Source organism: Fopius arisanus, unplaced genomic scaffold (genome assembly GCF_000806365.1).
Source record: "Fopius arisanus strain USDA-PBARC FA_bdor unplaced genomic scaffold, ASM80636v1 scaffold00031, whole genome shotgun sequence".
Lineage (NCBI taxonomy): Eukaryota > Metazoa > Arthropoda > Insecta > Hymenoptera > Braconidae > Fopius > Fopius arisanus.
In genome coordinates, this window is record NW_011887770.1 from 299,166 (window position 1) to 324,954 (window position 25,789).

At 44.1% G+C, this 25,789-nt stretch overlaps 8 protein-coding genes across 10 annotated transcripts; 4 read left to right on the top strand and 4 right to left on the bottom strand.

Annotated features, from left to right (window-relative positions):
* Positions 1 to 238: 238 nt before the first annotated feature.
* Tgt (tRNA-guanine transglycosylase) lies at positions 239 to 1,677 on the top strand. Its single transcript, XM_011303196.1, has 3 exons — positions 239 to 445; positions 552 to 641; positions 701 to 1,677. The coding sequence occupies exons 1-3, from the start codon at positions 272 to 274 to the stop codon at positions 1,661 to 1,663; spliced, it is 1,227 nt and encodes a 408-aa protein (XP_011301498.1). The 5' UTR covers positions 239 to 271; the 3' UTR covers positions 1,664 to 1,677.
* On the bottom strand, positions 1,619 to 2,981 carry LOC105265618 (coiled-coil domain-containing protein 25). Of its 2 annotated transcripts, XM_011303194.1 has the most exons (6): positions 2,847 to 2,981; positions 2,648 to 2,695; positions 2,478 to 2,569; positions 1,991 to 2,373; positions 1,784 to 1,895; positions 1,619 to 1,695 (listed from the first exon to the last, which is right to left on the bottom strand). In XM_011303194.1, the coding sequence occupies exons 1-5, from the start codon at positions 2,869 to 2,871 to the stop codon at positions 1,814 to 1,816; spliced, it is 630 nt and encodes a 209-aa protein (XP_011301496.1). In that variant the 5' UTR covers positions 2,872 to 2,981; the 3' UTR covers positions 1,619 to 1,695; positions 1,784 to 1,813. The 2 variants fall into 2 exon arrangements, with proteins under 2 accessions (XP_011301496.1, XP_011301495.1); XM_011303193.1 differs by lacking the exon at positions 1,619 to 1,695 and having other exon boundaries at positions 1,768 to 1,895.
* A 195-nt stretch (positions 2,982 to 3,176) lies between these two features.
* Positions 3,177 to 5,780, bottom strand: Kpc2 (Kip1 ubiquitination-promoting complex subunit 2). Its single transcript, XM_011303199.1, has 3 exons — positions 5,703 to 5,780; positions 5,364 to 5,548; positions 3,177 to 5,278 (listed from the first exon to the last, which is right to left on the bottom strand). Exons 2-3 carry the CDS (start codon positions 5,537 to 5,539, stop codon positions 4,054 to 4,056), a joined length of 1,401 nt encoding a protein of 466 aa, XP_011301501.1. The 5' UTR covers positions 5,540 to 5,548; positions 5,703 to 5,780; the 3' UTR covers positions 3,177 to 4,053.
* A 248-nt stretch (positions 5,781 to 6,028) lies between these two features.
* LOC105265620 (coiled-coil domain-containing protein 28B) lies at positions 6,029 to 7,260 on the top strand. Of its 2 annotated transcripts, none has more exons than XM_011303197.1 (4): positions 6,029 to 6,197; positions 6,296 to 6,512; positions 6,707 to 6,829; positions 7,041 to 7,260. In XM_011303197.1, the coding sequence occupies exons 1-4, from the start codon at positions 6,042 to 6,044 to the stop codon at positions 7,241 to 7,243; spliced, it is 699 nt and encodes a 232-aa protein (XP_011301499.1). In that variant the 5' UTR covers positions 6,029 to 6,041; the 3' UTR covers positions 7,244 to 7,260. The 2 variants fall into 2 exon arrangements, with proteins under 2 accessions (XP_011301499.1, XP_011301500.1); XM_011303198.1 differs by having other exon boundaries at positions 6,749 to 6,829.
* A 44-nt stretch (positions 7,261 to 7,304) lies between these two features.
* On the bottom strand, positions 7,305 to 12,738 carry c11.1 (maestro heat like repeat family protein c11.1). The gene is made up of 3 exons (XM_011303202.1): positions 12,662 to 12,738; positions 12,384 to 12,531; positions 7,305 to 12,300 (listed from the first exon to the last, which is right to left on the bottom strand). Exons 2-3 carry the CDS (start codon positions 12,424 to 12,426, stop codon positions 7,625 to 7,627), a joined length of 4,719 nt encoding a protein of 1,572 aa, XP_011301504.1. The 5' UTR covers positions 12,427 to 12,531; positions 12,662 to 12,738; the 3' UTR covers positions 7,305 to 7,624.
* A 57-nt stretch (positions 12,739 to 12,795) lies between these two features.
* Txl (Thioredoxin-like) lies at positions 12,796 to 14,331 on the top strand. The gene is made up of 4 exons (XM_011303201.1): positions 12,796 to 12,997; positions 13,185 to 13,449; positions 13,682 to 13,965; positions 14,052 to 14,331. The coding sequence occupies exons 1-4, from the start codon at positions 12,900 to 12,902 to the stop codon at positions 14,263 to 14,265; spliced, it is 861 nt and encodes a 286-aa protein (XP_011301503.1). The 5' UTR covers positions 12,796 to 12,899; the 3' UTR covers positions 14,266 to 14,331.
* Positions 14,332 to 14,470: 139 nt separating this feature from the next.
* Positions 14,471 to 19,632, bottom strand: MED16 (mediator complex subunit 16). The gene is made up of 3 exons (XM_011303200.1): positions 17,173 to 19,632; positions 14,693 to 14,948; positions 14,471 to 14,609 (listed from the first exon to the last, which is right to left on the bottom strand). Exons 1-3 carry the CDS (start codon positions 19,226 to 19,228, stop codon positions 14,486 to 14,488), a joined length of 2,436 nt encoding a protein of 811 aa, XP_011301502.1. The 5' UTR covers positions 19,229 to 19,632; the 3' UTR covers positions 14,471 to 14,485.
* A 618-nt stretch (positions 19,633 to 20,250) lies between these two features.
* LOC105265625 (centrosomal protein of 162 kDa) lies at positions 20,251 to 25,782 on the top strand. Its single transcript, XM_011303203.1, has 4 exons — positions 20,251 to 20,411; positions 20,555 to 20,821; positions 21,026 to 21,125; positions 21,240 to 25,782. The coding sequence occupies exons 1-4, from the start codon at positions 20,373 to 20,375 to the stop codon at positions 25,109 to 25,111; spliced, it is 4,278 nt and encodes a 1,425-aa protein (XP_011301505.1). The 5' UTR covers positions 20,251 to 20,372; the 3' UTR covers positions 25,112 to 25,782.
* The last annotated feature ends 7 nt before the right edge of the window (positions 25,783 to 25,789 follow it).

Consider the following 25,789-nt stretch of genomic DNA (forward strand, 5'->3'; position numbering starts at 1 on the left):
ATAATAAAAAAAAAACGAATTTGACAATCCGTTTAATCGATCAGAGGTAATTTTTATAATAATTATTACCATTATAATAGACCGCCCTTTTTTGAATTCGAAATTGAATTTTTTAAGTATTTAAAAAATGTATTTATTTATTGCTGAGGCTTTAGGGGGGAAATTTATGAAACGATTTCATACTTCAATTCAGACGTTGAGTCTCTTCTCTTCCCCTTCTCCCTCGCCAACTCCCTCCATTTTCTGGTGCTTCCAATCAGCTGTTGACGGCATGGCACATGCTTTACCACGAAACATACAAAAGACAACAAAAATGTCAGGCATGCTGAAACCTCTCACCTTCGAGGTGATAACAGAGTGCAAAACAACAAAAGCGAGGACCGGAAAAATGGTACTGGTACATCATCACGTTGACACACCAGTCTTCATGCCTGTTGGCACTCAAGTACGTTCACTCTCAATTAAACTATTACAATTTTTTATTTTGGTAGGATCAATACTTCGACGGGACTCATCACCCACATATATGTTTATTTATGATAAATTTTCAGGGAACCCTCAAGGGATTACTGCCACAACAATTAGAAGATTTGAATTGCCAGATAATGTTGAGCAATACTTATCACTTGGGGACACGTCCAGTGAGTCTAATGAAATATTTCGAATGAATGAGAATGAGGATTATATTTGAAAATTCCAGGGGCCAGAGATCCTGAAGAAAGCCGGAGGCCTCCACAAATTCATGAACTGGAAGAGAGCCCTGTTGACGGATTCTGGAGGTTTTCAGATGGTGTCTCTCCTGAAATTAGCTGAAATAACAGAGGAAGGTGTGAAATTCAGTTCACCTTACGATGGATCGGAGTGCATGCTGACCCCTGAGCACTCGATAGAGATTCAAAATGCTATTGGTGCTGACATAATAATGCAGCTTGATGATGTGGTAGCGAGTACCACCACTGGTCCAAGAGTTGAGGAGGCAATGCATCGAACAACGAGATGGTTGGATCGATGTTTGAGTGCCCATCAACGACCCACAGAGCAGAGTGTCTTTCCAATAGTCCAGGGAGCTCTGGATTCAAACCTGCGTAGTCAAAGTGCACAGAAGCAATCGCAGAGGGAAGTCAATGGATTTGCTGTTGGTGGTCTGAGCGGTGGCGAGAGTAAAGATAATTTCTGGAAAATGGTGCATTTATCCACTGACATTCTACCCAAAGACAAGCCGAGGTACCTCATGGGTGTGGGATTTGCTGTTGATCTAGTAGTATGCACTGCACTGGGGATTGACATGTATGATTGTGTATTTCCATCGAGAACAGCTAGATTTGGATGTGCATTAGTGAGATCTGGACAGCTGCCTCTTCGTCAGAGAATTTACAAATACGACAAACGCCCAATCGATGACAACTGCAACTGCACCACCTGTAGTACTTACACCAGAGCCTATCTCCATCATCTCGTGACGATGGAGACTGTCGCCTGTCATTCATTAACTGTTCACAATATTGCATTCCAAATGAGACTCATGGGGGACATCCGGGAGAGTATTAACAATCAAAAATTTCCAGAGTTCATTCGAGAATTCATGCTCAATGTTTATCCTGATAAAAATTATCCAGAGTGGATTGTCAGTTCTCTCAGAGCTGTCAACGTCGAGCTGTCGTGATTCTGGGCTGAATTTTCAACCAAAAATTAATCCTACGCATTAATTATTTATTTTAGTATTCAATATTCAATACTTAATGGTCAGTCAATGGGGGGATCGATTAGTAAATAAAAAATGTACATTTATTCCGGATTTATTCACCAGGTGACATCACATGAAGTCGTCTGAGTCATAGCCCGATGCCTCTGTGTTCGTCGTCATTTTACTCTCTTGGAATAGAGAAGAGTAATTCCTGAAAGTAAAGTTTTTCAGTTTGTATTTGAGTACTTGAGACTTACGATTTGGCATTTTTGGAATATATAGTATTGATTTTTGAATGTTGATTACTTTATTTCAGCTTCTTCCTCTCGTCTCTTCACCTCCGCCTTCTCCTGCTCCTTCTGGAGTCGCAGTAATTTTTTCTTGTCCTCACGTTCACGTCTGTCTCTGTCCTCCTTTTCAAGTCTAAAATTCGGCTCGGCAGATCTCTTGGTCTTGTTCAAACGATTCACTACAGCGTTAATCCGTTTTGACACGTGAATTTTACGCACTTCCTTCTCCTTGTGAAAACCAACTTGACCCACTTCCATACCCTGAGTCTTCTTCAGATTTGCCCACATCGTGTAGACGACGTCCACGTCGTTTACTTTGTTTCCCTCGATGCTGTTGGCTTTCACCAGTTGGGCTGCGTCCTCCAGGACTGATCCTGGAATGTCATCGATTGTCTGACCCTGGAAAGATCATTAGTCATCATTTCTGACTTGAATAAATTTGCCAGACGTAAAATTCGAAAATCAATCAACCACTGGCACTTTTTACTCAGCATTTTACTCACTGGACGGAGTCGCAGGTAAACATGAGCCGACGAGAACTTGTCGACGTGAAACCAGACGTCCTCAGGCCATCCCCATTTTATCAAATCCTCATCTGCACAGAAAATTAACATTTAACATTCGAAAAAATTTGATAGATTTCATTGTTATCAAAATTAATGCAAAAACTCACTCTCGTGTTTGTCGATTCCCATGAATAAAGTCACCGGTGGCTGTACCACTGCAAGAATTTTAAAACAATTCAATTATAACAACAATTGCATTTAACATAACCTAAAAGACAGGGAATGGAAAGGGAAATCGGTTTAATGAATGGGTTTTGTTTATTGGTGAACTAGGAGGTGATGGCTGTTGGTTAATGAAATAATTACCGTCACTCTCGAAATAAAACACCATTTTTCAGGAGAACCTGGGGAAAACACGTGGGTCAAGACGTTCTTGTGCTGTCAAAAAAACAGATTGTTAAGTCGGCAAGATAGCATTTGGCATTTTTTAAATTCTGAATATTCTGTGATGAACATCGTCAGAGTCGAAATTAATCGAAATATCTCGAAGCGCTGAATACTATTTTCTGATTGGTTAATCATGGGTACATGTTCACATTTTAAATATCAATATTTGAATTTTTCTGAATTTATCGAGAGTCTAATGGTTTTATTATCGTCCACCAATTGAATAAATAGAAAAAATCCATCTTCAGATCATGGGAAAAATATTTTATTTTTTCTTTCACTTTCTAAATTCATCTCTACAATTTCGATACAAGTGAGTAACATCTTTTAATGTGCGTCTCTGCACGGAGAATTTTTACAAATAAAAGAGAAATAATAAAAAATTACAGTTTCGCTTCAGAAAAAGAACAATTCTTCCACTAATCGATATTTCTACTTTCATTTGAGATCGTAATTTTTATAATCCTCCCGGTGCATATTACCCAGAAAATTATTCAATCGGAAATAAAATTCTCCCTGTCAACCAAAATATCGAACGTATATGAAAGCCTCGAAGCACAATCAAATCCCCGACTCCATTTCCACCCCAGACACTCCCTCAATCACGCAAACGGAAAATCTGATAAATCAATGCAATCAATCCAGTAAAAACAGAAAGCCCTGAATTTTCATGCAACACGAAAACTCGTGTTGCCCTTCGAAAATCCTCTCCTCATTCCTAAAAAAATGTATTAATCAATACCGTACAATATTCTTCACAATATTCTTCACATCGACGTTTAACAAGCAATCAATTTATCTAATTTTCATATAATAGCATCAACTTTCAACATTGCGATAAGCAATAAATTCTTAATTTTTAATCTCTACTATTGATCTATTTCGATTGAACTGGGCAATCCTAGACCAGATTCTCCTCCAAAATTCGTAAGAAAATATGTCAGCTTCATCCCCTAGTTATCCACCCAACTCGCCTACCCCAGATGCTGGACCTGCGAAATGTATCCCACCTCCTGCCGTTACCCAATCCCCTGGCCTCACCATCGCCCATAAATTCCTCAATATCTTCACCATCCCAAATCCTATCAAGATCCCCATTGTCCCATCCAACATCCTCACCCCTTCGCTAGCTATTTTCATACCGATTCATATGAATCACATGTTTCTCCGAGTGATAAGTCTTAAAAATTTGACTCAACACCGGCGATACCTCAGGATCATTGATCCAAATACTGGTAGACGATGGTGTCTCCAAAATCGACAAATAAGCCATCATCATCTTTGGATTAGTCAAGCTCAACTGTATGTGTGGATTCATCATGATAGCCTGATAAATTGGCCCAGTCTCATCGAGCCCCTCATCGAGATCCTGGAGACTCCGTCTCCTGGCCCCAAGAAGCCACTCGCAGGCGCTGTTTTGATTATTTCCCGTTATTTTCAGGGTCTCCACTACCTTCTTCTCCTCGAAGCCCATCTCCACGAGGCTCTCCTTGATTCTGGAGCTGGGCCTGAACTCCAGGCGTTTGTACTGCCTGAAACTCTGGAGAAGAACACTAACCAGAGTCACAAGATTCTCCCTGGAACCCTCTGGGGTCTTGATTTTGAAGAAATCACTGAAGCCAGATTTGAAGGATTTCCTCCGCTCCGTCGATGGGCCGGACCCTGACGGCTCATGTGAGCCCTCTGGTGGATTCTCCACGGGTGCAGGCAGCCCCAAATCCTCTTCCTCGTCGTCCTCTTCGTCTTGATGATCTATCAACCAATCCAGGGCCTCGGAGGTGTTCATCTTCTTGATTTTCAGGGCCTTGAGGACTTGCCCTTCTGGAAATCCAATGTCTGTCAGGTATTTAACGGTTTTTGGATCGTTCGGTGGTTGTGATCGTTGCTGCAATTTTTCTCGGATTATTTCCGAGAGCTTTGGTGCCTCCGGCGATTGACTCAGAATTTTCGCTGACGCCTGGACGAGGGTTATCAGGATCTTTCGAATTTCCGTTTGGAAATCGGCGGGACAGTCGGTGGATGGTGAGGGTCTTGGAGGGGCTGGTGGTGGCAGGTGGGAAGTCGCTTTGTTTATGGCCTCGAGGCTGGGCCCCTTGAGGAGCTCCTCGGGATGATCTTCCGAGGGTGGAGGGCGAATTAACGTCAGCAGGAGCTCATCGGAAGGCTTTATCTCCTCCTCAAGCAACTGTTTTGAATCTAGAAGGGGCTTTGAGTCACGTGGACGGACCAGACGGAGAGTAGAAGGTGAATGGGTGTGTTCGACCCCGTAGAAGTGCCTCGTGGCGAGCAATTTGAGTTTATCAATCGTGTACCATGGCTTCGACGGTATCTGCAGAATTTCACCTTCGAGGCTGTCATTTCAAGGACAATTGATGATAATAAGTAATTAAATTGATTGTTTATGAGAGTCAAATAATACCCAGTGCTGAGATTCACCTGATGACGTTGACGTTGAATGTATCCGATGATGTTGATGGGGCCATAAACATTGGTATATCACTCTTGCTATCACTTCCAGGAGTAGAAAGAGCCAAGGACCCCCTTTCGGATGTCCTTGAGCTCTTTCTGCTATGCCAGGCCTCCGCAATCTGCTCTCGCACCCATGGGATCATCAATCTCACCTGAAATCCATTATAGGTTATTCAAATACTCAATGAAAGTTAATAAAAAATTAATCTCCCTGAGAGTTATTGGCAATTTCAATAAAAAACATCAGTAAAGAGGAATTAAATGAAGCTTCAGGTATTTTTATGGTGCACAAAATCCTGAATTCACCTTTTTTATGACTTTCGGAGTGATTTTGAGGTAGAATTCACCCGATGGCGATCTGCCAGTTAATTTCTGACGTTTCCCCCGTCACCAACAGCTGATACCACAAATCTCGGGACAGTTTCCATAATATCAATCACAAATCATTACTGGAAGCGAGGGAATTCGTTTATTTCACTGGAGATTTTATTGTTTTGGGGATGAGTTGACGGGTTGATTTTTTTTTTTGGTGGATGTGGGGTCAAACGAATTGCGCAGGCTTTTTATTGGTCGAGCATAACCTCCGATGTTTGACAAGGGATTTTGTTGATTTGTTTTTCTTGTTTTTCACGTGAATTTTTGGGAATGAATGTGGAGGCTGGGTGCGGGGAACTTCAACAGCTCGTGCAAGAGGAAGAGGGCGAGGAACCCCTCAGTCGTGGTGGAGAGGCAACTCCACCTTTGACACCTGCCAGGTCACACAGGACAAGTAAAGTTGAGGGAAATGCCTCCCAGAATTCTGTAAGATCATTAATTATTCTCAATCAGCTGTTCTCTGCTCACTTCAATTTGATTATGAAAACAAATTGTTTATGGGATTATTTGTTTTATTTTTTCAGCAACAAGTTTTGTGGGGCAGCAATGCCCAGACGTCTCCCATCATCAGCAAGGCGAGTTCTGGACAGGGGACTGCAAGTCAGGGCTCGATGGTCTCGGGAAGGGCCCAGAATTCATCGGCTGGATATGGAGTCAATCACGCTAGACATGTTTATCTGAATGAGAAGGAAAAACACAAACCGACTAGACCAGATCCACCGAGACGAGGACAACACAGAGGTACATATCAGATTTAATTTTTAAATAATTAATATCTCGTCAATTTGCACATTTCAGTTATTCTGTTTGAATCGTTCTATTATTTATGTTCCATTTATTTTTTGAGCACTGGTTTTTTATTTGTTGGTGTTTTATTTTATTTCGTTTATTTTCTTCATTTTCGTTTTTTTTTCTGCACTTTTTTTGAATAATAGTGGTCACAGCACCTCCATGCAGGCATCATTGCTTTTTGTCAGAGGTACCTGATGTTAGGAGAATGGAACAAGCGCTATTGCAGCTATTGAAGGATTTTCACAGTGGAAATCTTCAAGCTTTTGGTAATTACTGAATTACATTTTCCCCGGCTTCAAATCGATGAATATCTTACGAATTAGGAGAGATGGCGAAATTTTTATAGATACCTTTTTTTTAGTGCGCCTATTGCTCTACAAAAAAGGTATTCATAAAAATTTCTGTATCTGTCTTCATTTACGAGATGTCCATGAATGAAGGAAATGAAAAAAAAATTTTTTACGTGAAAAAATTCAGGAAAAGACTGTACAATGGAGCAGATGATAGAAATTCGGGAGCAGCAGGAGAAACTCGCGAGATTGCATTTTGAATTGGGCCAGCGTCAGGATGGGGTTGGAAATGAAACAGCAGGTTTGAGACAGTCCAGTGCCAACATGCGGCATCTTCTCCACAAGCTCCAGCAGCTGAGTGTCTGCATAGAGAAACTCCACAGCAAATAAATTCCCTCTCGACAAAAGTTCAACGAATTGTCAATTTAATAATCTAGCTGTAAGCAATAAATTGATTACTAAAATCCAGTCTTTATTCTTTCACGGCTAGAAAAATACAACCAATTCGCATTCATTCAGTCAAAATAGAATCTCTAAAAAACACTTCATTATCCACAACTTCACATCCACCCCATTCCCCAATAATCAATTTTTCAAATATAAATCGTTCCTAAAAACAAAACACATCATCATCACTTGGATCAATTACTAACAATAATAACAGGAAGGAATAACATAAAATAAAGCTATCAATATTTCAATCATTTGTAAAAGTGAAAATTATTGCACACAATAAAATTGATTTTTGATTCAGTGATTAATTTCTGATGACTAACTAGTAAATCCAAGAGCAAGAGCTTCAGCAGCCCTAGCTCTGACTTCTCCCTCTTTGTCCCTCAGCAACTGGAGCATTCTTTGTACATCCTCAGCCCTGGGTTTCCCAAAGAGCCCGAGGATGAGAACAGCTGTGGCCCTGGTAAAATGTACCTCCGACCTGGAGTAGCCCCTGACAACAGCATTTCTCAATTCCTCAGCCCTCTGCGGCAATTCGCCCATCAAACAGGCGACCAAATCCTTCAGAAAGCCCTCAACATTGACCTGAACCCCCGGTGCCAGATGTCCCCTCAACACCTGAGCCAACCCCTCACTCTGGAGAAGATTTGCAGCCTCGAAGAGAGTCTCCCTGGCAGCTTTAGCCACCAGAGAATTATTGTCCTCAATTTTAATAGTCAGGCACGGTAGACACCCCAGGAGATGATCACTGACGTCATCATCAGGGTCCCTAATGGACTTGATCCAGCCTCTGACCAGAGCCCCCAGTGCAGAGATAGCTGCAAGCCTTATCTCCCAGTTTTCCTTCTCCACAAAAGGTTTCAGTGCTAAAACAACCCTGGGACTCACTGGTTTCTCTGTTCTCATGCCAAGAAGAAGGGAGAGACCTCTGAGAGACTCAAGGACAACGTCGTGACCCCCTTCCCCAGAGGATGGCTCCTCCAGGCCCTCTAGTAGAGCCCCTGTGCAATTATCGAAGTATTCGTCCACCTGTCTCTGCTCCAAATACGCTATTCTAGTGAGTCCAATGGTCGCTAGCTTCCGCACAAGCCCTGAGGAGTCTGCCTTGGCCTCATGCAGAGTATTGATGATAGCATCCAGCCAAACCTCTCCACAATCTACTCTGCCAATTAATTCAGCATAAAAAGCAGCAGCCACTGCTCTCTGGGCAGATATGGGACTGGTGATCATCTTTCCCAGGGTCTGAGCAATATTAGCCAGTAGTTCGTTTTTATTTCCGAGGCATCGTATCACTGACCTCACGGTGGATACGAGATTCTCGTCGGCTTGGCTCTCAGAGGCTGTGGAGACTTCATTCAAGAGACTGGATGCCACGTGAATATTCACGACAGTCAAGACATTTGTTAGGACTGAGTAGACTTCCCCGTGGGGATCGAGTTTGCACGCCTCTCTGTTCGGTACAAAACCAAATTTCGTTGATATAACAGACACAGGGGCGTCCACGTGCAGCCAACCAGCGAGATACTTCAACAAGACACTCAGGATCACCGCCAGCCGTTTTTCAATCAATTCCTCGGCATTGGGGCACTGCAGAAGATGCCGAAGAGCTACGACAGCTGCCAGTGATGGAAATGAAGCTGTGAAATTCATCGATGAATGCCTTCCATCTTTGCTAACAGCTGACTCCGCCAGCAGCTGATTATTCTCAAGTCGATTCAGAAGAAAATCCAGTGTTCTGATCCCAAAATCATCAACTCCAAGTTTTTTCCAACACTCTTCGGTCCCTCGGTCCAAAGGGAGCGGTTGATGCAGCAGATGCTCGAATACTTCCTCTGGATGATGAATAGTCAGGATTTTGATGGCTTCGGCGGAGGTCTGTCGACAGCTGGAGTTCTCCATCTGTCTCATCTGGGTGATGATGTTGTCGACGAGGTAGAGGTCAGACCGAGGGATATCTGCTCCACGTGTTTTGAATAGTTGAATGAGAGAGACTCCTGCTGCTACACTTTCTCCCCGAAATAATAATCCCTCGATGAGGCCCTCGGCGAGACTGGGCACTTCCCCAGATGAGATTCTCTCGCAAGCAGCAGTGGCTAATGTCCTCACACCTTCATAAAGCGTATTGTCATCACCGGACGTGAGAATCTTTTTGGAATCGGTTAAATCCTGATTGAGATTATTGTCTGGTAGAGTGGATCGATGTCTGGCGTTGATACCGAGGGCCAGAGCAACGCAGTCCACCACCAGAGGTCTGAGGACTTTCTCTCCATCAGCTGACCACGACAGGATCCTTCCAAGCAGTCGTCCAGGCTCCAGCTTACCACCGGGATAAGTGTACTTCAATGAATCATGATATGACCGCAAACTGTACCGAAGAACCAGTAGAGTCATTCGTCTCTCGATAGCTGATTTGGACTGCATCCAGGGGATGAGAACGTCAACGAGTTCTGCCAGAGCATCTGCCGAGTCACCGATGACCTCACCACAGATAACACCCAGTCCATCAACGACTCGTTGCATTCCTTCGACCTGAAGTATAAGATCAACTTCACAACTTGCGCCAATGACTTTATCGAGGATTGTGCTGAGGAGGACGAATCTCTCCTCAGGGTTGAGGGCCGGTGGTATCCTCAGGAGGGAGATCATGGCGTCGAGGAGATTTGGATATATCTGCAGAGGTCGATACCCACTGTGTGACTGCAGAAGATTGAGTAGAGACGCTAGACAACTGGCTCTGGCTTTCAATCCTGAAGAATTTGCCAGACGATTTGGATGAACTGCCCCTCCAACCTGCTCCAGGGCGATCAGGCCGGCCTCCTTTGTGGTCGTTTCTCTGGAGTCGTTCAGGTGTTTGATGATCCAGGGGAGAATGTGCCGTTCGATGTGGGGGAATAGAATGAGAGAATCAGATCTCTTACTGATCTCTGCGTAGCATCTCAGGAGAGCGGCTTTCGAGGCTTCTGCAGAGGCAGCAGCTTTGCTGTCACGAACGAGTCCTAGGAGACGTGTTGGGTGCTTTCGAGAGTCCTCTACCTCGCAGGCAGCCTCCATCAGGGAGAGAATCACTGAGAGATGCCTCTTGGAAGCGATACCGATGGATCTTGGATACTCATCAACAAATGGTTGAGATCTGGCGGAATGAATTAACAGTGTCAAGTGCTCTGGCTCCTCAGTGACTGCTGCCAGATAGGCGGCCACCTTGGGAGAGCACTCCAGGATCAACTCCTTCGACAATTTCGATGCCCACTCCTTTCCCTCGAGATCCACAGATTTCTCCAAAAACTCCACCATCTGCTCCTCCCAAATAATCAACTTGGTTTGATGATTCTGGGGTCCTTCCTCGTCCTCCAGGAGTCTGGAGATATCCAGGAGTCGACCATCCCACTCTGGCTTCAACTGATGTCCAAGTAATGGTGCAGAGGATCTCAAGAATATGACAACAGCCAATCGATTCTTCTCGTCGCCACACAGCTCCAAGCATTTCGCCAGGATCTTCGTTCCAGAGAACTCCTTGAAGGGATTCCCCGAGTCCGCTCGTATGATTTTCACAGCTAGGGCTGACAATGATCTGAGAATTGGTACAGCTGAGGCTGAGAATGTGGAGTCCAGGAGGGATCTCAGGAGTGCAGGCCACAGCCACGTCTCAGCCCCATCAACAGTTGTTGCGAGGAGAAACAAGGCCTCCTCGTAGGCCTGTGGCTCCTCACTAGAGGCTCCACACCTGATGACAAGGTACCTGATGAAAGTGGCTCTCTGTGAGGGCAGGAGGGGAAGAGTTTGGTGGGCAGCCAGGGCTACGATAGCTCCGACCATCTGCTTTGCATTGCCGTCACTCAGTGAATTCTGAAGACTCAGGGCAATTCTCTGGAGGGACGCGTCATCATCCGATGGCAGAGTATTGATCAAATGCCTCAGGACGACTAGGGATCGAGCCCGATAAGTCCCCGATGGATTCTTCAAGTGCTGGAGTATCCTGTCAAGTCCCTCCTCAGGGTACAGGACGACCAGACTCCTGAAGCACTGAAGGACCTCGTAATGAGTCAGTAGTGCGTCCCTGAATGCCTCAAAAGGTGTAACATTGACGAGATCAAAGAGAATCGTCTGCAGTTGCTCGAGGAAGGGCCTTAGGGCCTCTCTGTTCTCCTCTAATGTGTTATTCAGTAATATCGCGATGGCTCTTGCTCCTGCCAGTCGACAATTCGGGTACTTGCAGAGCTGGAGAAGCATTGGAATTAATTTGACAGCTCTCTGTCCACAATTCTGCTCAGGGAGGAGTGACAAAATCGGACAAAGAGCACTGACACTCGCCTCCAGGAGTTTCACGTTTCTCGAGGTCTTCATCCAGTTGTTCGTGAGAATATCAAAGGACTTGGACATCTCCTCGGTGAAGCTGTCCTTGGAGATGGCGGGATCTGGGGCCTCATCGAGATTCATAATGTAATCGTTGATGGCCTCTGCAAATTTACCAAGGAGAAAGCAGAAGGCGAGCTTCTGCGTGTCCTCGTGGACCTGGGGAAGAAGGGGAAGGACTATCGAGAGGGTGAGCTTGATGAAGGGAACCATTCCGAAGGGATTGCAGGAGGCAATGAGACCCATTGCCCTTACAACTGGGGGAGGTGGAATGAGACTCGGTTGGAATTTCGACAGAAGACCTCCCATCGATTGCGTGCAGTGGAGACGACTCAGGGAGACGAGCAGCTCCGAGGACTCTTGTTCTGATTCCTGAGTCAGATGTGACACTGATAATTCAGCGACGGAGGTCGCCAGGTCCTCAGCCAGGGGTGAGGACGAATCACGAAGGGTTTCTGACATTGTGCGAAGAACCGACGAAGTGTGTACCTGTGGCAGCTTGCGATGGAGCTCCAGGAAATAAACTGCTGCGTGGATGAGGGTCGAGGGTGAGTGATGGGAAATACTCCGGAGGGCTGAGAGGATCGAGGATTGGGCAGCTGGGGATCGGTCTTCGAGGGAGTCCAGAAGGGCTCCTATCACCGCTGGAAAAAATAATGATAAGAGGTTTCAAAAATTTTACCAAAATAAAATCCGATTTTACTCAATTATTCAAATGCTGTCGTACCTGACAATTCATCGCTACCACTGGACTCCATATCTTCCTTCATTGTGGGAAACAATAGTTCATTCAATTATTTCAATAATTAAAACAATCATTATCTCCTCATCGTCATTATTGTGAGAATTAGGATGTCTCTGATAAACGGCAGCATCTGGTGATAATGATAAAATGTGATTAGTGCGGTGAATAATGATTCAGTAGTGGAATGTTGATTGAATATTTAATGTACATCAAACCTCCGATTTTTATTTTTTACATTTACTGGTGATAATTGTACTTACGATTTGACAATTGTTTCAGGTTAGCTGCGGATTATCTGACAGTTTACAATTTTCCAGAGATTTCCAGAATATCTTTTTACCCCCTCCTCAGTATAATTTCACAGAGAGGGGCGGCAGCCATGTAAATGCATGCAAACTGCCAGTCATTCGTTCGTGAGCATTTCCTCCGCATTTCCGAAGTTTACTCCATTTTTTTTTTGTATTTCAATTGATAATTTTAAGGATTTGAGGGATAATTATGGGTCTAGTACGCGTTGTGAATGATGACAGAGGATTTCCCGGGGAATTGTCGAGTGCTGGAACAAAACTCGTCGTTGTTGACTTCACAGCTACTTGGTGAGTGATTTCTAGGTTAAAAGATGCTTGAAAATTTCGAGAACCCGTGAGGCTTTTCTGGAAAACTTCAATTTTCCCATTCAAATGCGCACCAATGGCATTTCAATGAGATCGCCATTTCCAAAATATAAAAAACACTGAAATATCTGGAGAAATATTATTCGATATCTTGAATTATCACCTCCAGGTGCGGTCCCTGCCAGAGAATAGCCCCGATATTCGAGCAGTTATCAACAAAATACCCAAACGCAGTTTTCCTGAAGGTGGACGTTGACAAAAGCCCAGAGACAGCCGCTGGCGAGGGTGTGAGTGCCATGCCGACGTTTATATTCTACCGAAATCAGACAAAACTGGCGATGTGCAGAGGTGCAAATGCCGAGGCCCTTGAGAATAAAATAATCGAGTATTATGGAGCTGGTGATGGAGACGACGAGGGACCTGTTGCTGGACATGTACGAGAATCCAAAGATAACGCATATTACCACATAATCGGCATGATTTTACTAGCTATCATCCTCTACATCTGGACTAAGAATGAGAACGCATGATTAATGATTTTTTCACGGCTGAGATGTGTTATCGCTCGATTAATAAACAAGAATTCCAACCGATAAAATATAAATTTATTAATTCAATCAATCAAGCAGATTGAGTCCTCTCAAAAATGAATTCCTGTTATTTCAGATGGATCTGAACAGTTTCATCATGAAGGGCCAGTGCGAGTCCTTGAACGAGTCCGACGACCACTGCCTCGAGCACTGTTTAACCGCTGAAGGTGGATACCTGGAGAGTGACTGTGACGAACAGCTGATAATGTCAATAACATTCAGACAAGCCGTCAAAGTGCACTCGCTGAAATTCAAGGGACCCAGTGACAAGGGCCCGAAGAATATAAAGATTTTCATCAATCAACCGAGAACCATTGACTTCGATATGGCTGACTCCAACACCAGTGTTCAAGATATTGAGTAATAACAATGATAAATTGTTACTAGAAGATATTGAGAAGTAATTACAATTAATTACAATTAGTAATGATTAATTATAATTGCAGATTATCAGGGAAAGACGTGGAGGAGGGTAATCCAGTGCCCCTGCGTTACGTCAAGTTCCAAAATGTCCTAAACCTCCAAATATTCGTCAAGGACAATCAAGGGGGCACTGAAACCACCCAGATCGATCATCTAGCCATCATCGGTTCTCCAATTTCCACCACCAACATGGGAGATTTCAGAAGAGTAGCGGGAAAAAAGGGAGAGAGCCACTGACACCTTCCCTCCACTATTATTCACTATTTTCCATTCTATTAATTAAATATTATTTGTCCATCGAAATAGTCAATGATTTATCCTTCACCCTCGTTTATTTTTCCTCAATATTAATTATTCTTGAATAATAAATTCAAAGTATTCAGTTTCTTGTCATTTACATAAAAATTGATATTTCCCAAGTTTTTCACGGAACCGATCGTACGAGTCTCGGGATATCTCAGGAAATTGCTTTTGAGATTCTCCAGATGCCACCGCATCTGCAGGTACGTGTCCATCGTTGGTCCCAGGCTCTTATCGCTGCTGTTCTCGTCATATTTTGGATTTGAGCTTTTCCTCCGCATCTGGAGAGATAAGAGATTATTTAATGTCTTTGATTTTTATGGGAATGTATTTATGAGATTTGAAAATTATTCGCGGAAATTACCTGGTGCATTGTTTGAATACTGATGGATCTTTTCCCAAGTAAACGTGCCTTATTTTATCGACTACTTGACCTGAGTGCATGCATCCCTCCACGGGATTCAACTCAGGAACAAAAAACAAATGATCAGGACTCATTCCGTATTCAAACTGTTGTGGAAGATTTTGCCAGTGAAGAATAGGAGTTGCCACTGCTGTGAATCCATTCGCCTGATGCAATTGTGGAATTATTATCTGATTTGGCAAGAGGCAGCAATCATCTGAGAAGAAAAAAAAATTCATTTTCATCATGACAGAGAAAATTCCATACAAAATAATAAATCTGAATGAAGAAATTATTACTTCGCTCGATTCCTCAATTCTCCTGAATTTTTCAGACTACTAAAACCCTTTTATTCATTTCCGATTAATTATTTCGAATTTATTATTCAAGTGTTTTCAATCGATTTCTTAATTTCTGATTTTTCTAGATTTAGAGTTATTATCTAAAATAATATTAAACGACTGTTAGAAGATTTTTTCGTTTTAATTTGAATTTCTGGGTGTTTCTTCTTTTTCGGATATCTGGGGAAGAGTTGTCTCGGATTTCGACAGTCTCCTGCTGTTCGATTGTCCCAGAAGATCCTTGAAAGCCGCTGATCCCAACGTATATCTCCTGGTGTCGCTCTTATTCCTCAGAATGTCCTCCTCCCCCCTCGATGTCGAGTAATCCCGATCAAAATTCGGATTTCTTCTCGCGGCAATTTCTCCATAAGTCGCTCTATGCGGAGATGAATGCGGTTTACGTGGTCTCACTTCCGGTACCTCTGGAAATTCTCCACCGATTTTTTTTTTACTCGAGACAATCTTCAAGTTTTCTATTCTCTCCATTTCTTCTCTGATGTCTTCACCCTCAGGCGTTTCCTTCTCATTATCACCTGTTTCATCAGGTGAATCATCTTCGAGAGCTGTAGATCCATCAGAGCTCTCAGATTTTCTATCAATTTCTTTCCCTGAGGTTTCACCTGCCCCTTGGATTTCTTCCTCCGAAGATGATTCACTTCTTCGCGACTGCAATCCATAAAAATCCCCGGATTTCTGTTTCCGTTTCATTTCATCAATCAAATCGCTCTCCAATTTCGACATTTTCACCAGTTTCGCCTTCTTATCCTCACGTTCTCGAATCTCCTCATTATTTCTTCGTTCCGTCCCCCCAGGGCTTTCAGATTTCTCATCCTCATCTCCTCGACTCTCTCCCCCAACGTCATCATACTTGAAGACATTTCCACTGTCTTCTGCTCTGAGTCCCTTTTCTTCCGCTTTCTCCGCATTTTTAATTAAATCTATGAAGAAGAGGTCCCTAGGAGTCATCGGTGTTCCACAGGTTTTCCCAGGAGATGGTGTCTCCACAGTAACAATTTTCAAATACTCCTTGATGGAGCTTCTATTAATTTCCTGCGACACCCTCGATAGACTATCCCCTCTCACCTCAATGGGATCCTCTTCATCGGTTTTCTTCTCCTTCTCGATGACAAGAGGTGGTGGAGGTTTTTTCAAGGTCGCTGGATCGGTCTCTTCCTCGATGGAGTCCAGTGATTTCAGATTTTTGCTCCTCTCTAGGGCCATTCCCTCGGGATTTCCGAGTTCCTGACCTCTTTTAGCTTTTCTCCTCCTCCAAAGGATCAGGAAGATCATCATAGTGACGATATAAAGGAACAGAGCAGTCATCCAGAATAACTGGGGCCAGTACTGGGGCCAATTCTTCGAGTAGATCGTACGGTAGAGCATCCCGAAGGTCAAGGGACAGATGATGATCCAGTGACCAACGAAAATGCCGAAGCAAATTGGAAGGAAGAACGAACACTTCGGGGATTTCTCCATGCTCCTCTGGGAGGCAAAACTTTCCGAGTATTTTCGCTTTGCGAAGGAATTTTTAATTCGCGATTTTTCCGACATTTTACTGATTTCTATGAATTAAATTATTTGTTTCATGTCTCTAAACACTTGATGAACATCAAGCTCGTTAATTATTAATTGATTTTTGATATTGTCAAGATTTTTTTACATTCATTTTCACTCATTACGATTTATTTTCAGTGAATTGAGGACTTCGAGTCTCGAGGAGCATTTTAAAACTGAATGTAAAACCCGTGTAAACCAGAAGGAAGTGGCGACTCTTATCAAATCCTGTACGATAGCCTGAACGGAACAGAGCAAAAGCCCTCGAGGAAAAATTCAACGCAGCGGTAAAAGATCTAGATTAAAAAGAGAAATAGCAAAAACTCGTTTCTGTGATGAAGTGCTGAAACGCTGTAAATTAATGGCAAATATCACCGTAATTAAAAGAGATAGCGAAATTTCTACTGAAATCTTTTTTATAGAATGAAGAGAGACCTACAAAAATGATTTTTACCGAAATTTCCCTATCTCCATCGGCTACCGAGATATTTCCAAAAAATCCAGGCAAATCACTTCATCACTACAGAATAAATTTCTTCAACTCACCAATGACTCCATCATCGATTTGCTGTCCTGCATCGCCCTTTCCCTGCACCAGCTTCGAGAGCAGTCGAAATAAAAGCGCGAGTACATCAACACTGTCGACAGTTCTCTGAAAAGCCGGAAGACATGTCGGCCTGAGAAGTCCCCAAATCCTGATGATAACGAGAAGTTCTCTGACGATATTGAGAGCCTTGTGATCCTTGAGGAGTTCATACCCCCCAGGTTTCATCTGCATCCTCTGCTCAGGGAGTCTCGCCAGTAGATTGAGAGCGAGATCAGCCACCCACTGGATGAGCTGATGAAGACTCTGCAGAGTGCTGGGTTCCACAGTGAACTCCTTGGGATCAAGATGAAGCAATACTTTATCAACATCAGTAATATTGAGATTGACATCATTGATAGCAGCACTGAGGCTCTCAGCAGGGCCTTTATCATGACTGATAAGATCACTGGGCCTGAGGAGTCCTTTGAAGGCAGTTGCAACCGAGTGAATCATGAGGAGAGCACTGAGATCTGCAGCTCTTCCCTGTCCATTGCCCAGCATTCTGTACAGAGAGGTTTTTATGCAGAGAAATTGAATATAATGATACTGCTGAGTTGCTAGACTCTGTCTGCTGTATGATGCATCGAGCCTCTCGCACAGTGTCTCGATCATCGATGTTCTTATGCATAATAGAAGATCCAGCCAATCTAGACCGGTTACGAGACAGTACTCCAGCATCGTGCAGGCGTAGTTGAGCGTGATCTGAGTGCCACCATCAGGGAGTAATTTATAGACGTAAAAATTACCCTGGGTGTCCACAGCCATCATGACAAAACCCAGCCATGATAAATCGATGTGGGAGATTGTGACGGATCTCTTGGAGTATTTAGCGGAAGGCTCGTGTCCCCAGCCTCTTGATAATGATGAGGAATTTATCTCCTTGAGGCCCTCTCGACTCAGACAGTGCACCGAAGAGTCCGCCAGCGTTACAATGACGAAGCTAGGAGGTGGTAATGTTGTCACTAGGGAGACTTTAGTCGTGCCAATGGCAGTGACAGCTGCAGAACATCTGTACTGCGACTGATGCTGCCAGACAACAGTCTTGAAAGGATCAGAGGACTTGAGCTGGAAGAGCTTGTGAACCGGTTGGGTTTTTTCCCTGAGTTCCCACACGTCGACGAAACCCTCGCCCTCGCCGGAGGCTGCCACCACCAGGGAATCTGCATCCTCTCGAACTACGAATTTCAGGTGTGTTATGTCGGTGCAGTTCTCCCTGAGCTGCCCATCCTGAAGGAAAAAACTTGGCAGAGCGAGGGATTTTATGGAACATTTGTCGTCTTTTTTGGTGACTAGAACTCGGTAGCAACGAATGGGGGCGGCTGTTGTACCACTGGACACTGCAACCAGGAAGTGACCATTTTTCCCATAGCAGAGGTCGACTGAGGAGATTCTCTGACGAATTGAGGAGAGACTCTCGGTTGCTATGCAGATCGGCGAGGTGATATCACGGGTAATCAGAATTGCACCGATCATTCCCGTGGAGGACACAACTAGCACTCCCTCAGCAGCTGTTCCCCCGAATTGTCTGACAGATGGTGCAAACAGCAGATTAGTGAATTTATCGGAGTAATGAATGCTGTCCTTTTTGTCAGTGACTAGGGCAGTCTTCTTTCCATTGTGAAACCACGCAGCACCCAGGATGTGCTCACCAGGGAAAGTCGTGGATCCCAGGAGAGTCCAGTCATTGAGGATGTGCTCCTTGAACATCCAGAGTTGAACAGTCCCTGAACGATCTGCAACAACCAGTCTGTCACCAGGTAGATCCCATTCCAGGGCTGTTATTGGAGAAGATCGGTTCGACGTGACCCTGTGGGGATGCCAGGGCATGTTCAGGTCGCAGACGTAGACGTGAGAGCCCCAGGTTTTCCCAACAGGATCATCGAAGAGAACTGTCGTTGTGAAAGCTGCGATATTTCTCGAGGAAAGGGAACATAGACAGTAACCCTCCAGCAATGTTTCATTCGAGGGGAAGAACCTCGACGAAGACTTCCTGTTGATCGTGTACAGAAGGTCCATCTCTTCCGTTTATAATAACATAAATAATTCTAACTAGATCAAATATCCGATAGTTGATTATCCCCGGAGGGTCTGGCACCAGACACGAATGACAGGGAGTCAATCCGCGATGGTATCGAAGACAATTTATCAGTTGATACCATAAAAATGCACTTGTCCCCGATTCTCTTCACTCCTTTTGTTATAAACAAATAAACAAACCACTGTAAACACTAGGTTTTAGGTTAAGAACACAAACTTTAATTGTTCTATTGAGTTCTCAACTTCTTTAATGATTAGGACACAGTCTTATTCACTTCTCCTGGAATGTTGGCACTTTGACATTTTGCATTAACCACTACCTGCCATTTTGCATTAACTACAACATCAGTATTTACATTCGATGCATTCAATGTAATGTGCAATCAGAGATTATAGAGGGAATACGTGTGCTTCTTCGAAACTTCGAGATTGCGGTGGCGTGGGAAGCAATTGAGAAAAATATTTCCTGTAGATAAGGAAAAGTACGAGAATGCAGCCGTCGATAACGATTTTCAACAGGTGATTTTTCCTCCCGGTGGAAAGTTTTCGTGCTCAGACGCATAGGAAACGAGATAATTCCAATTTTTTCTTTTGTCAATGGTTAATCAATGGAAATATCGTTTAAAAACTGAATACTTGAAAATTGACGAGATATCTAGTGCAATTGAAAAATGAGAAATTTTTGAAAACGGTACTTTTTCAAAATATATACTTCTAATGAAAATACATTTTTATAGTGAGCGCGTTATCTATACTAAAGTTACCATAAGTTTTTACTTCTCTGGGTGCCCCCACTCCACGTAGTTACCACTTGTAACCATGTCCCCCACTCCTAAAATCAATGTTAAAACTTATGCTGACTTCAGTATAGTCGGTAACGTGATGGACACCCCAGCATTGCGTGGGACGCCCTCTCCTGGGGTGCAGTACTACGATGCCGTTGGGGTCACTCAAACCCCCAGAACTGAGCCTCTACTTCAGTCAATCCTCCTTGGTCTCAACCGTTTTTTCTGTACTTACCTCTCACCGCAAAAAAACAAACAAACAAGTAGGTGATGTCAACTGACGCCGTGACGATGATCCCTCGATCGTTGACTCCTAGTGTTTTTAATAATAATTGAGCATGACGGAGGATAATGAGGACGCGGGGCCGACCGAGGACGTAAGTTCTCCGATAATCTCTATTCCTCTATAACCTCAATCACTGGAATTCTGTACTAGTCTCAGATCACAAATAGTATTAATTTTGTAATTAATACCATTTACAAATTCTTCTAAAAAAATTATTGGAATTTGTTTGGGTAGGTGACAATCAGTGAAGAAGACACTGTGCCGTCATCCTTGAGTCGTAGCCCGGGCGAATGTTCGGTTCTTCTGAAAGAATCTTGGAAACCCCTTGAGGATGTGGGTACAGGGGCTCGTGTCGAGCATCCTGAGAGGCAGTGGTGGTTGAAACGTCCGGAAACTCGACTTGGTTCCTCTTCGTCTAGAAAATCGAGAGTTAAATCTGTCCACTCGCCAGAAGGCACTTCGTCCATGAGAGAGTTCCTAGAGAAGGAGAGATACTGCAGGGTAAAGCCACAAAATATAATTATAAAATTCATGGAACTACCACTGATTTCATATTATAAACATTTAATAATTTGAAACGAAACCAATTTAATGATTCTTTAATTTTTATCTGATTATTTTATCTATTAGACTATTTTCAATTTTTAGAAATGATTGGAATAATTTTTTTATAGTGTCAGGAGAAATATTTGTCTTGGGTTTCAGGTGGTGCACAAAAATGAGGCCGAGGGGAGAGATAAAGACGACACTCTCTGTGATATTTTGGCATCGGCTGCATTCGACAAGTACCCAGAGGATTTCGAGAGTACGTAGTGACGTAATTCAACCCGTAAAATTCAATTAATTACATCCCCCACCGAAAATTGGAGTAAGGGCGATTTTCTCAATACTGACTTAAATAAATTATCGATTCTTCCAGACGCTACAGACGAGGACATCGGGAGTTTCCTCGAGGAGATGAGTAAAATCGCCGGTGCCCTCTCTCCGAATTCCACCCGTGAGCGCTCAAAGTCCCTTTCCTCGAAGAATCCCACCGAGGAGGAAAAATCCGTCGAGGAGTTGCTGCAAGAAGCTGAGAAATTAGTCCGCGAAAATGTAAGCCTATCAAAAAGTTCCTCTCGCTCCGAAACTCTAATTCCATCCCCAGACAATTCCAAAATCTCTAAAGCCTTAAAACCCCCGAAATCGCGAGCGCAAAATCTCGAAGACGACATATTCGATCTGATTCAACAAGAGGTCTACAAAGAGACTGAGAAAATTCGAAAGAGTCCGAGAAATGAGAAACGTCCCGTGAGTCCGGACCATAATGCGTACAATATTTTGAAACCGACGCCCTTGGAACTTCAGAAGAAACACTTCGAGGAGGAAAAAGTGGAAGTTTCGAGTAGTTCGGACCTGGACGATCCTATCGAGCGTCACTCGAACTCGGAGGATCTCAAGTCCCTGAAGAAGGCTCAGGAGGACAAAGTCAATCTCCAAAAAGAGATAACAGATGTCGACAAAGACTTTTTCGACGACTTGTTAAAGAAATCGCGAGAGAAAATGGAGGGAGGAATATCTGGAAGCTCGAGCTTCGGTCAGGAGGACTTTTCTCACTTCCTTAAGCTTCTCCAGGGAAAGTCTGACCCCGAGGGCTCCAAAAATTTCTCTCACCAGATTGACGTCATTGTCGGTGTTCCAAACGATCCGAGCGCCACCCGCGGCTTTTCAACCGATTCTAGTGCGATCCGGGACTTTCCAGGCAACACTGGCACCATTCGGGGCTTCCCGGGTGATCCTAGTCCGATTTTCCCCGAGAGAGAGATCGCAGAGATTCTCGAAAAAGAATTCCCTAAGATACAGAAATCTCCCAGATCAAAAAACACTCACGAGATAGTAGATTCCGACTCTAGCGCCAGTAATGAACAGTCAAAGCCACATGAGGCCGAATCGAGACGAGACGCAGCGCTATCTCGGAACTCAAGTCGAGATAGATCGAACAAAGCGGAAATCCGAAAAGTTCCGAATTCGGAGACTGAATTGTACACAGTTGGTCTCACACCGAGACTCGAATTATTTGCTGACGCGATTCCGAAACTTCTGGCGGAGAGATCCGAAGTCATTTCTCAGAAGTCTCCCCAGGTGACTCCGCGAAAGTCCGGCGAATCACCAGGAGATGATAAGAAGCTTCCAAAAGAGCCCGAACCCCTCGAAGATCGTGAGACCTGTGACCTGCCTCCGAAGCCTCTAAGGCCCCCAGAGAGGAAGGTCCCCACCCGCACTAGCACTATAGGGCCTTCGCGTAGCTGTGATCAACTCTCGCGACCAACAGCGTCTTTTCGTTCGTCTCTGGACGACGTTAGGAAGCCGAAGTCACCTGAGACCGCGAAAAAACCGCCCCTCGGTGTAAGAGCCGGCCCAAAAAATCCTAAGGCTCCCCTGAGGTCTCAGGCGCCTTCTCCAAAAGTCAAATTGTCTTTGAAACCGACGGTTCAGAAGCAGCCGTTGACCTCTCGTGGTAGAACACCTGAGAATATCCTGAAACGGACCTTAGCTGGTGGTGACAACCGTCGAAACTTCTCGAAGAACGACTTCGAGACGCTCTACCTGGAGGAAAAGCATAAAACAGCACTCATGCGCGATCAGATCGAATCCGAGGCGAAATTGTACAAGCAACAGATTCACAACATGCGTGAATGCTTCGAGAAGGAGCTTTTCGCCTTGAAGAAGCAGAACATCATTCTGACGGCCAGAGTCGACGAACTTACTCTCAAGGAAGCGAGCGAAAGACGAATAGAGGTGCCTGGATCAAGAGTGGAGACGAGGGTTGGTCTGTTGGAGAAGGAGCTGGAGAAGCAGGAGAGCTTGATAAGAACTTATGAGACTGAGAACAAAAAGCTGATGATCGAAACAAAACGTCAGCAAGAAGAGATCAGGAGTCTTGAGCAGAAGCACAAGATCAAGGATGTTCCTACGTCGTCTGAAGAAGTTCAGAAACTCAATGACATCATCAAGGATCTGCGTGAGGAGATCCTGACGATTAATTTGGAAGTTTCCGATCTTCGGCAGAAGAATTCTGATTTGGTTTTGAAGCACGATGATGTTGTCCAGCAGAACAGTCTTCTGGAGGACGAGCTCAGCTTGTTCAAGAAGCAATTGAAGTCTAAAGACAAGTTCATCACTGATAGGCTGCAGTCCATGAGGACCGAGGAAGTCGATATGCGGAGGAAGATGGAGGAGATGAGGCTCGAGCTTTCGTCGAAGACGGAGAAGCTTAGAATCACGAATGAAGAATTCGACAAGTTCCAGGAGGCGATAGCACCACTTGAGCGGGAGCTCCTAGAGCTTCGAGTTAAGGAGCAGAACTTGCAGGAGAAGCTCCAGGTGGCGAGGAGTCACGTGGAGCGTGAAAAAGTGCTGACGCTAAAACTCAAAGATCAAGTGATTCTGGATAACAAGAAGATTTTGGATTTAAATCGTCAAGTTCGCGAGATGGAGAGAATTCTTAAACGAAAGAACCCGGATTCGGTATCCGCTTTGATCCTCACCGCCAAGTCTGATCACGAGAGAGTGAATTTGGAGAAAATCAAGCTCCTGGAGGACAGGATTGCATCGTTGGAGGGCGAGTTGCGAGCAAAGGAAGAGATCGGGCAAGAAAAGTTGTCGGATTTGCAGCAGAAGTTCGCGGAGATGAAGGACAAGTACTCGTTGCAAGTGTCCGAGCTCGAGCAGAAACTTCAAGACGCTTTGGCCAGGGTCCACAAGAGCCTGTCCACGGTTTCCACGCAGACAATGACTAAAAGCGTGGAGAATAAAAGCGTCGAGGCGAAACGAGACGAGGAGAGGCTACAGAAGTCTTCAGACAAAGAGATTAGAAATGGAAAGCCTAATCTGAAGTCTCAGAATCCTAAAGAGGATGCTCACTTGATCGCCACGATAAGAGGGTTGAAGCTCGAGCTTGCGACCAAAGACAAGAGTGTCCAGAAGTTCACGAAGGAGCTGCAGGAGCTCCAGAAGACCAACCGCCGCCTGCAGAAGGAGCGGGAGAGGCTTCTGAATGATCGTCGAAGCTTTCGAACGGGTGATGAGAGAATTAAGAGCTCGAAGTCGGAAGCAAGTGATCAGAATTCTAATGTATGTCAGAATGGGCATTTGACCAATGGACAGAAGCTCTCCGGTTCGGCGCAGAGACTTTACGATCCTCTGCAGTTCTCGGAGGACGGTGAGGGCTCTGTTGTCAAGCGATTGACGGGTGAGAACGAGATCCTGAAGGAAGAGTTGAGTAAAATGAACAAGGACTACATGACGCTGAAGAACAAGCGGTTGCACGATTTGAATCTGCTACAGGAGGAGCACGAACGAGAGATAGCGGCTCTCGTTAAAGAGTACAGCGTCAAATTTGGGGATTCCAAGGTTGTCAAGCTTCAGGGACAGATCAACACGCAGGGAGCGATCATCGCGCACCTGAAGGAGCAGATCGATAAGCTGCAAGATTACAAGGAACAGGTGATTGTTCTCAAAGTGGAGCGTGAACATCTGGAGAACAAGGTGAAGATTCTGAATGAAAAGGTTAAGTATTTAAGCACACCGGGGACTGAGCAGCTACAACTACTTCAGGACAAGATAACGATTCTTCAGCAGAGGCACGAGAGCAGGGAGATGACACTTCAGAATCTGGTGAGGGATCTGCTGAGGAACAAGACATTGTGCCGCGACTGCAAAGGGGAAAAAGGAAAGAACAAACAGCTCTGCTATTTCAGACAGGAGTTAGATCATATTTTGGGAATGCTACAGGAGATTGCCAATGTCTAGAGTACTTTTTTTAGAATTCTGTGATGTGGTCTCGACAGTTCATTTGGTAGCGGCTATCGCAGTCTTTTTATCGAGATTTTACCTGAGTTTCCGTATATTTGGAGGCATTATCTCCTTCGATTTGTACAAATAGCCAAATACTGATGTCCAATCGATCTTCCTCAGTAGTTATCGAAATATCAATTACAAGTTATTTTAAATGATTGATAGTTGATCGATTGGGATCACTGCCAAAGATATTACCGCTGGAGTTGAACCAAAAACTTTAGCATTTATTTTAATGAATTTGTCTCTCTAAATGTCGCTGAGATCTTGCCAGACGAAAGGAACAAAGAAATCTTCCGTGAAATGAGGAGAGGCCTCAGAACCCTCGAACGTATTTTTTCGCTGATATTGCTCGTTGTAAATAGATTATACTCATTCTGATAATTATAGCGTGTATTCACGGTAGGCATCACAGTCAACGAATTCTTTTGTATAGATTAAAATATGTACGTCATAATCATCATTTATTTATTGATATACTTCGGGGAAGATATCGTCTTGAGATAATTCCATTGGATACAGTATTGCACGAAAAATGTACTCATTTTTTACATGACACTTTTTAGCTTTAAACTGCAAGACAATGTACAAAATAATCTTGAATAAATCGATCTCTTTCGTCCAGAGTTCCGT

Bases quoted from the DNA above. Each gene is read 5' to 3' on its own strand.
- Tgt (XM_011303196.1), top strand. From the start codon at position 272: ATGGCACATGCTTTACCACGAAACATACAAAAGACAACAAAAATGTCA. The intron at 446-551 runs GTACGTTCACTC...ATAAATTTTCAG, and splicing joins TCATGCCTGTTGGCACTCAA to GGAACCCTCAAGGGATTACT. The intron at 642-700 runs GTGAGTCTAATG...TGAAAATTCCAG, and splicing joins ATCACTTGGGGACACGTCCA to GGGCCAGAGATCCTGAAGAA.
- LOC105265618 (XM_011303194.1), bottom strand. From the start codon at position 2,871: ATGGTGTTTTATTTCGAGAGTGACG. The intron at 2,696-2,846 runs GTAATTATTTCA...AAATTCTTGCAG, and splicing joins GTTTTATTTCGAGAGTGACG to TGGTACAGCCACCGGTGACT. The intron at 2,374-2,477 runs GTGAGTAAAATG...TGATCTTTCCAG, and splicing joins TTTACCTGCGACTCCGTCCA to GGTCAGACAATCGATGACAT.
- Kpc2 (XM_011303199.1), bottom strand. From the start codon at position 5,539: ATGATCCCATGGGTGCGAGAGCAGATTGCGGAGGCCTGGCATAGCAGA. The intron at 5,279-5,363 runs GTGAATCTCAGC...TTGAAATGACAG, and splicing joins TTCAACGTCAACGTCATCAG to CCTCGAAGGTGAAATTCTGC.
- LOC105265620 (XM_011303197.1), top strand. From the start codon at position 6,042: ATGAATGTGGAGGCTGGGTGCGGGGAACTTCAACAGCTCGTGCAAGAG. The intron at 6,198-6,295 runs GTAAGATCATTA...TTATTTTTTCAG, and splicing joins GAAATGCCTCCCAGAATTCT to CAACAAGTTTTGTGGGGCAG. The intron at 6,830-7,040 runs GTAATTACTGAA...GAAAAAATTCAG, and splicing joins TGGAAATCTTCAAGCTTTTG to GAAAAGACTGTACAATGGAG.
- c11.1 (XM_011303202.1), bottom strand. From the start codon at position 12,426: ATGAAGGAAGATATGGAGTCCAGTGGTAGCGATGAATTGTCAG. The intron at 12,301-12,383 runs GTACGACAGCAT...TATTTTTTCCAG, and splicing joins TGGTAGCGATGAATTGTCAG to CGGTGATAGGAGCCCTTCTG.
- Txl (XM_011303201.1), top strand. From the start codon at position 12,900: ATGGGTCTAGTACGCGTTGTGAATGATGACAGAGGATTTCCCGGGGAA. The intron at 12,998-13,184 runs GTGAGTGATTTC...TATCACCTCCAG, and splicing joins GTTGACTTCACAGCTACTTG to GTGCGGTCCCTGCCAGAGAA. The intron at 13,450-13,681 runs GTACGAGAATCC...CTGTTATTTCAG, and splicing joins AGGGACCTGTTGCTGGACAT to ATGGATCTGAACAGTTTCAT.
- MED16 (XM_011303200.1), bottom strand. From the start codon at position 19,228: ATGGACCTTCTGTACACGATCAACAGGAAGTCTTCGTCGAGGTTCTTC. The intron at 14,949-17,172 runs GTGAGTTGAAGA...TTTTCTTCTCAG, and splicing joins AATCGATGATGGAGTCATTG to ATGATTGCTGCCTCTTGCCA. The intron at 14,610-14,692 runs GTAATTTCCGCG...TTATCTCTCCAG, and splicing joins GTATTCAAACAATGCACCAG to ATGCGGAGGAAAAGCTCAAA.
- LOC105265625 (XM_011303203.1), top strand. From the start codon at position 20,373: ATGACGGAGGATAATGAGGACGCGGGGCCGACCGAGGAC. The intron at 20,822-21,025 runs GTAAAGCCACAA...CTTGGGTTTCAG, and splicing joins AGAAGGAGAGATACTGCAGG to GTGGTGCACAAAAATGAGGC. The intron at 21,126-21,239 runs GTACGTAGTGAC...CGATTCTTCCAG, and splicing joins GTACCCAGAGGATTTCGAGA to ACGCTACAGACGAGGACATC.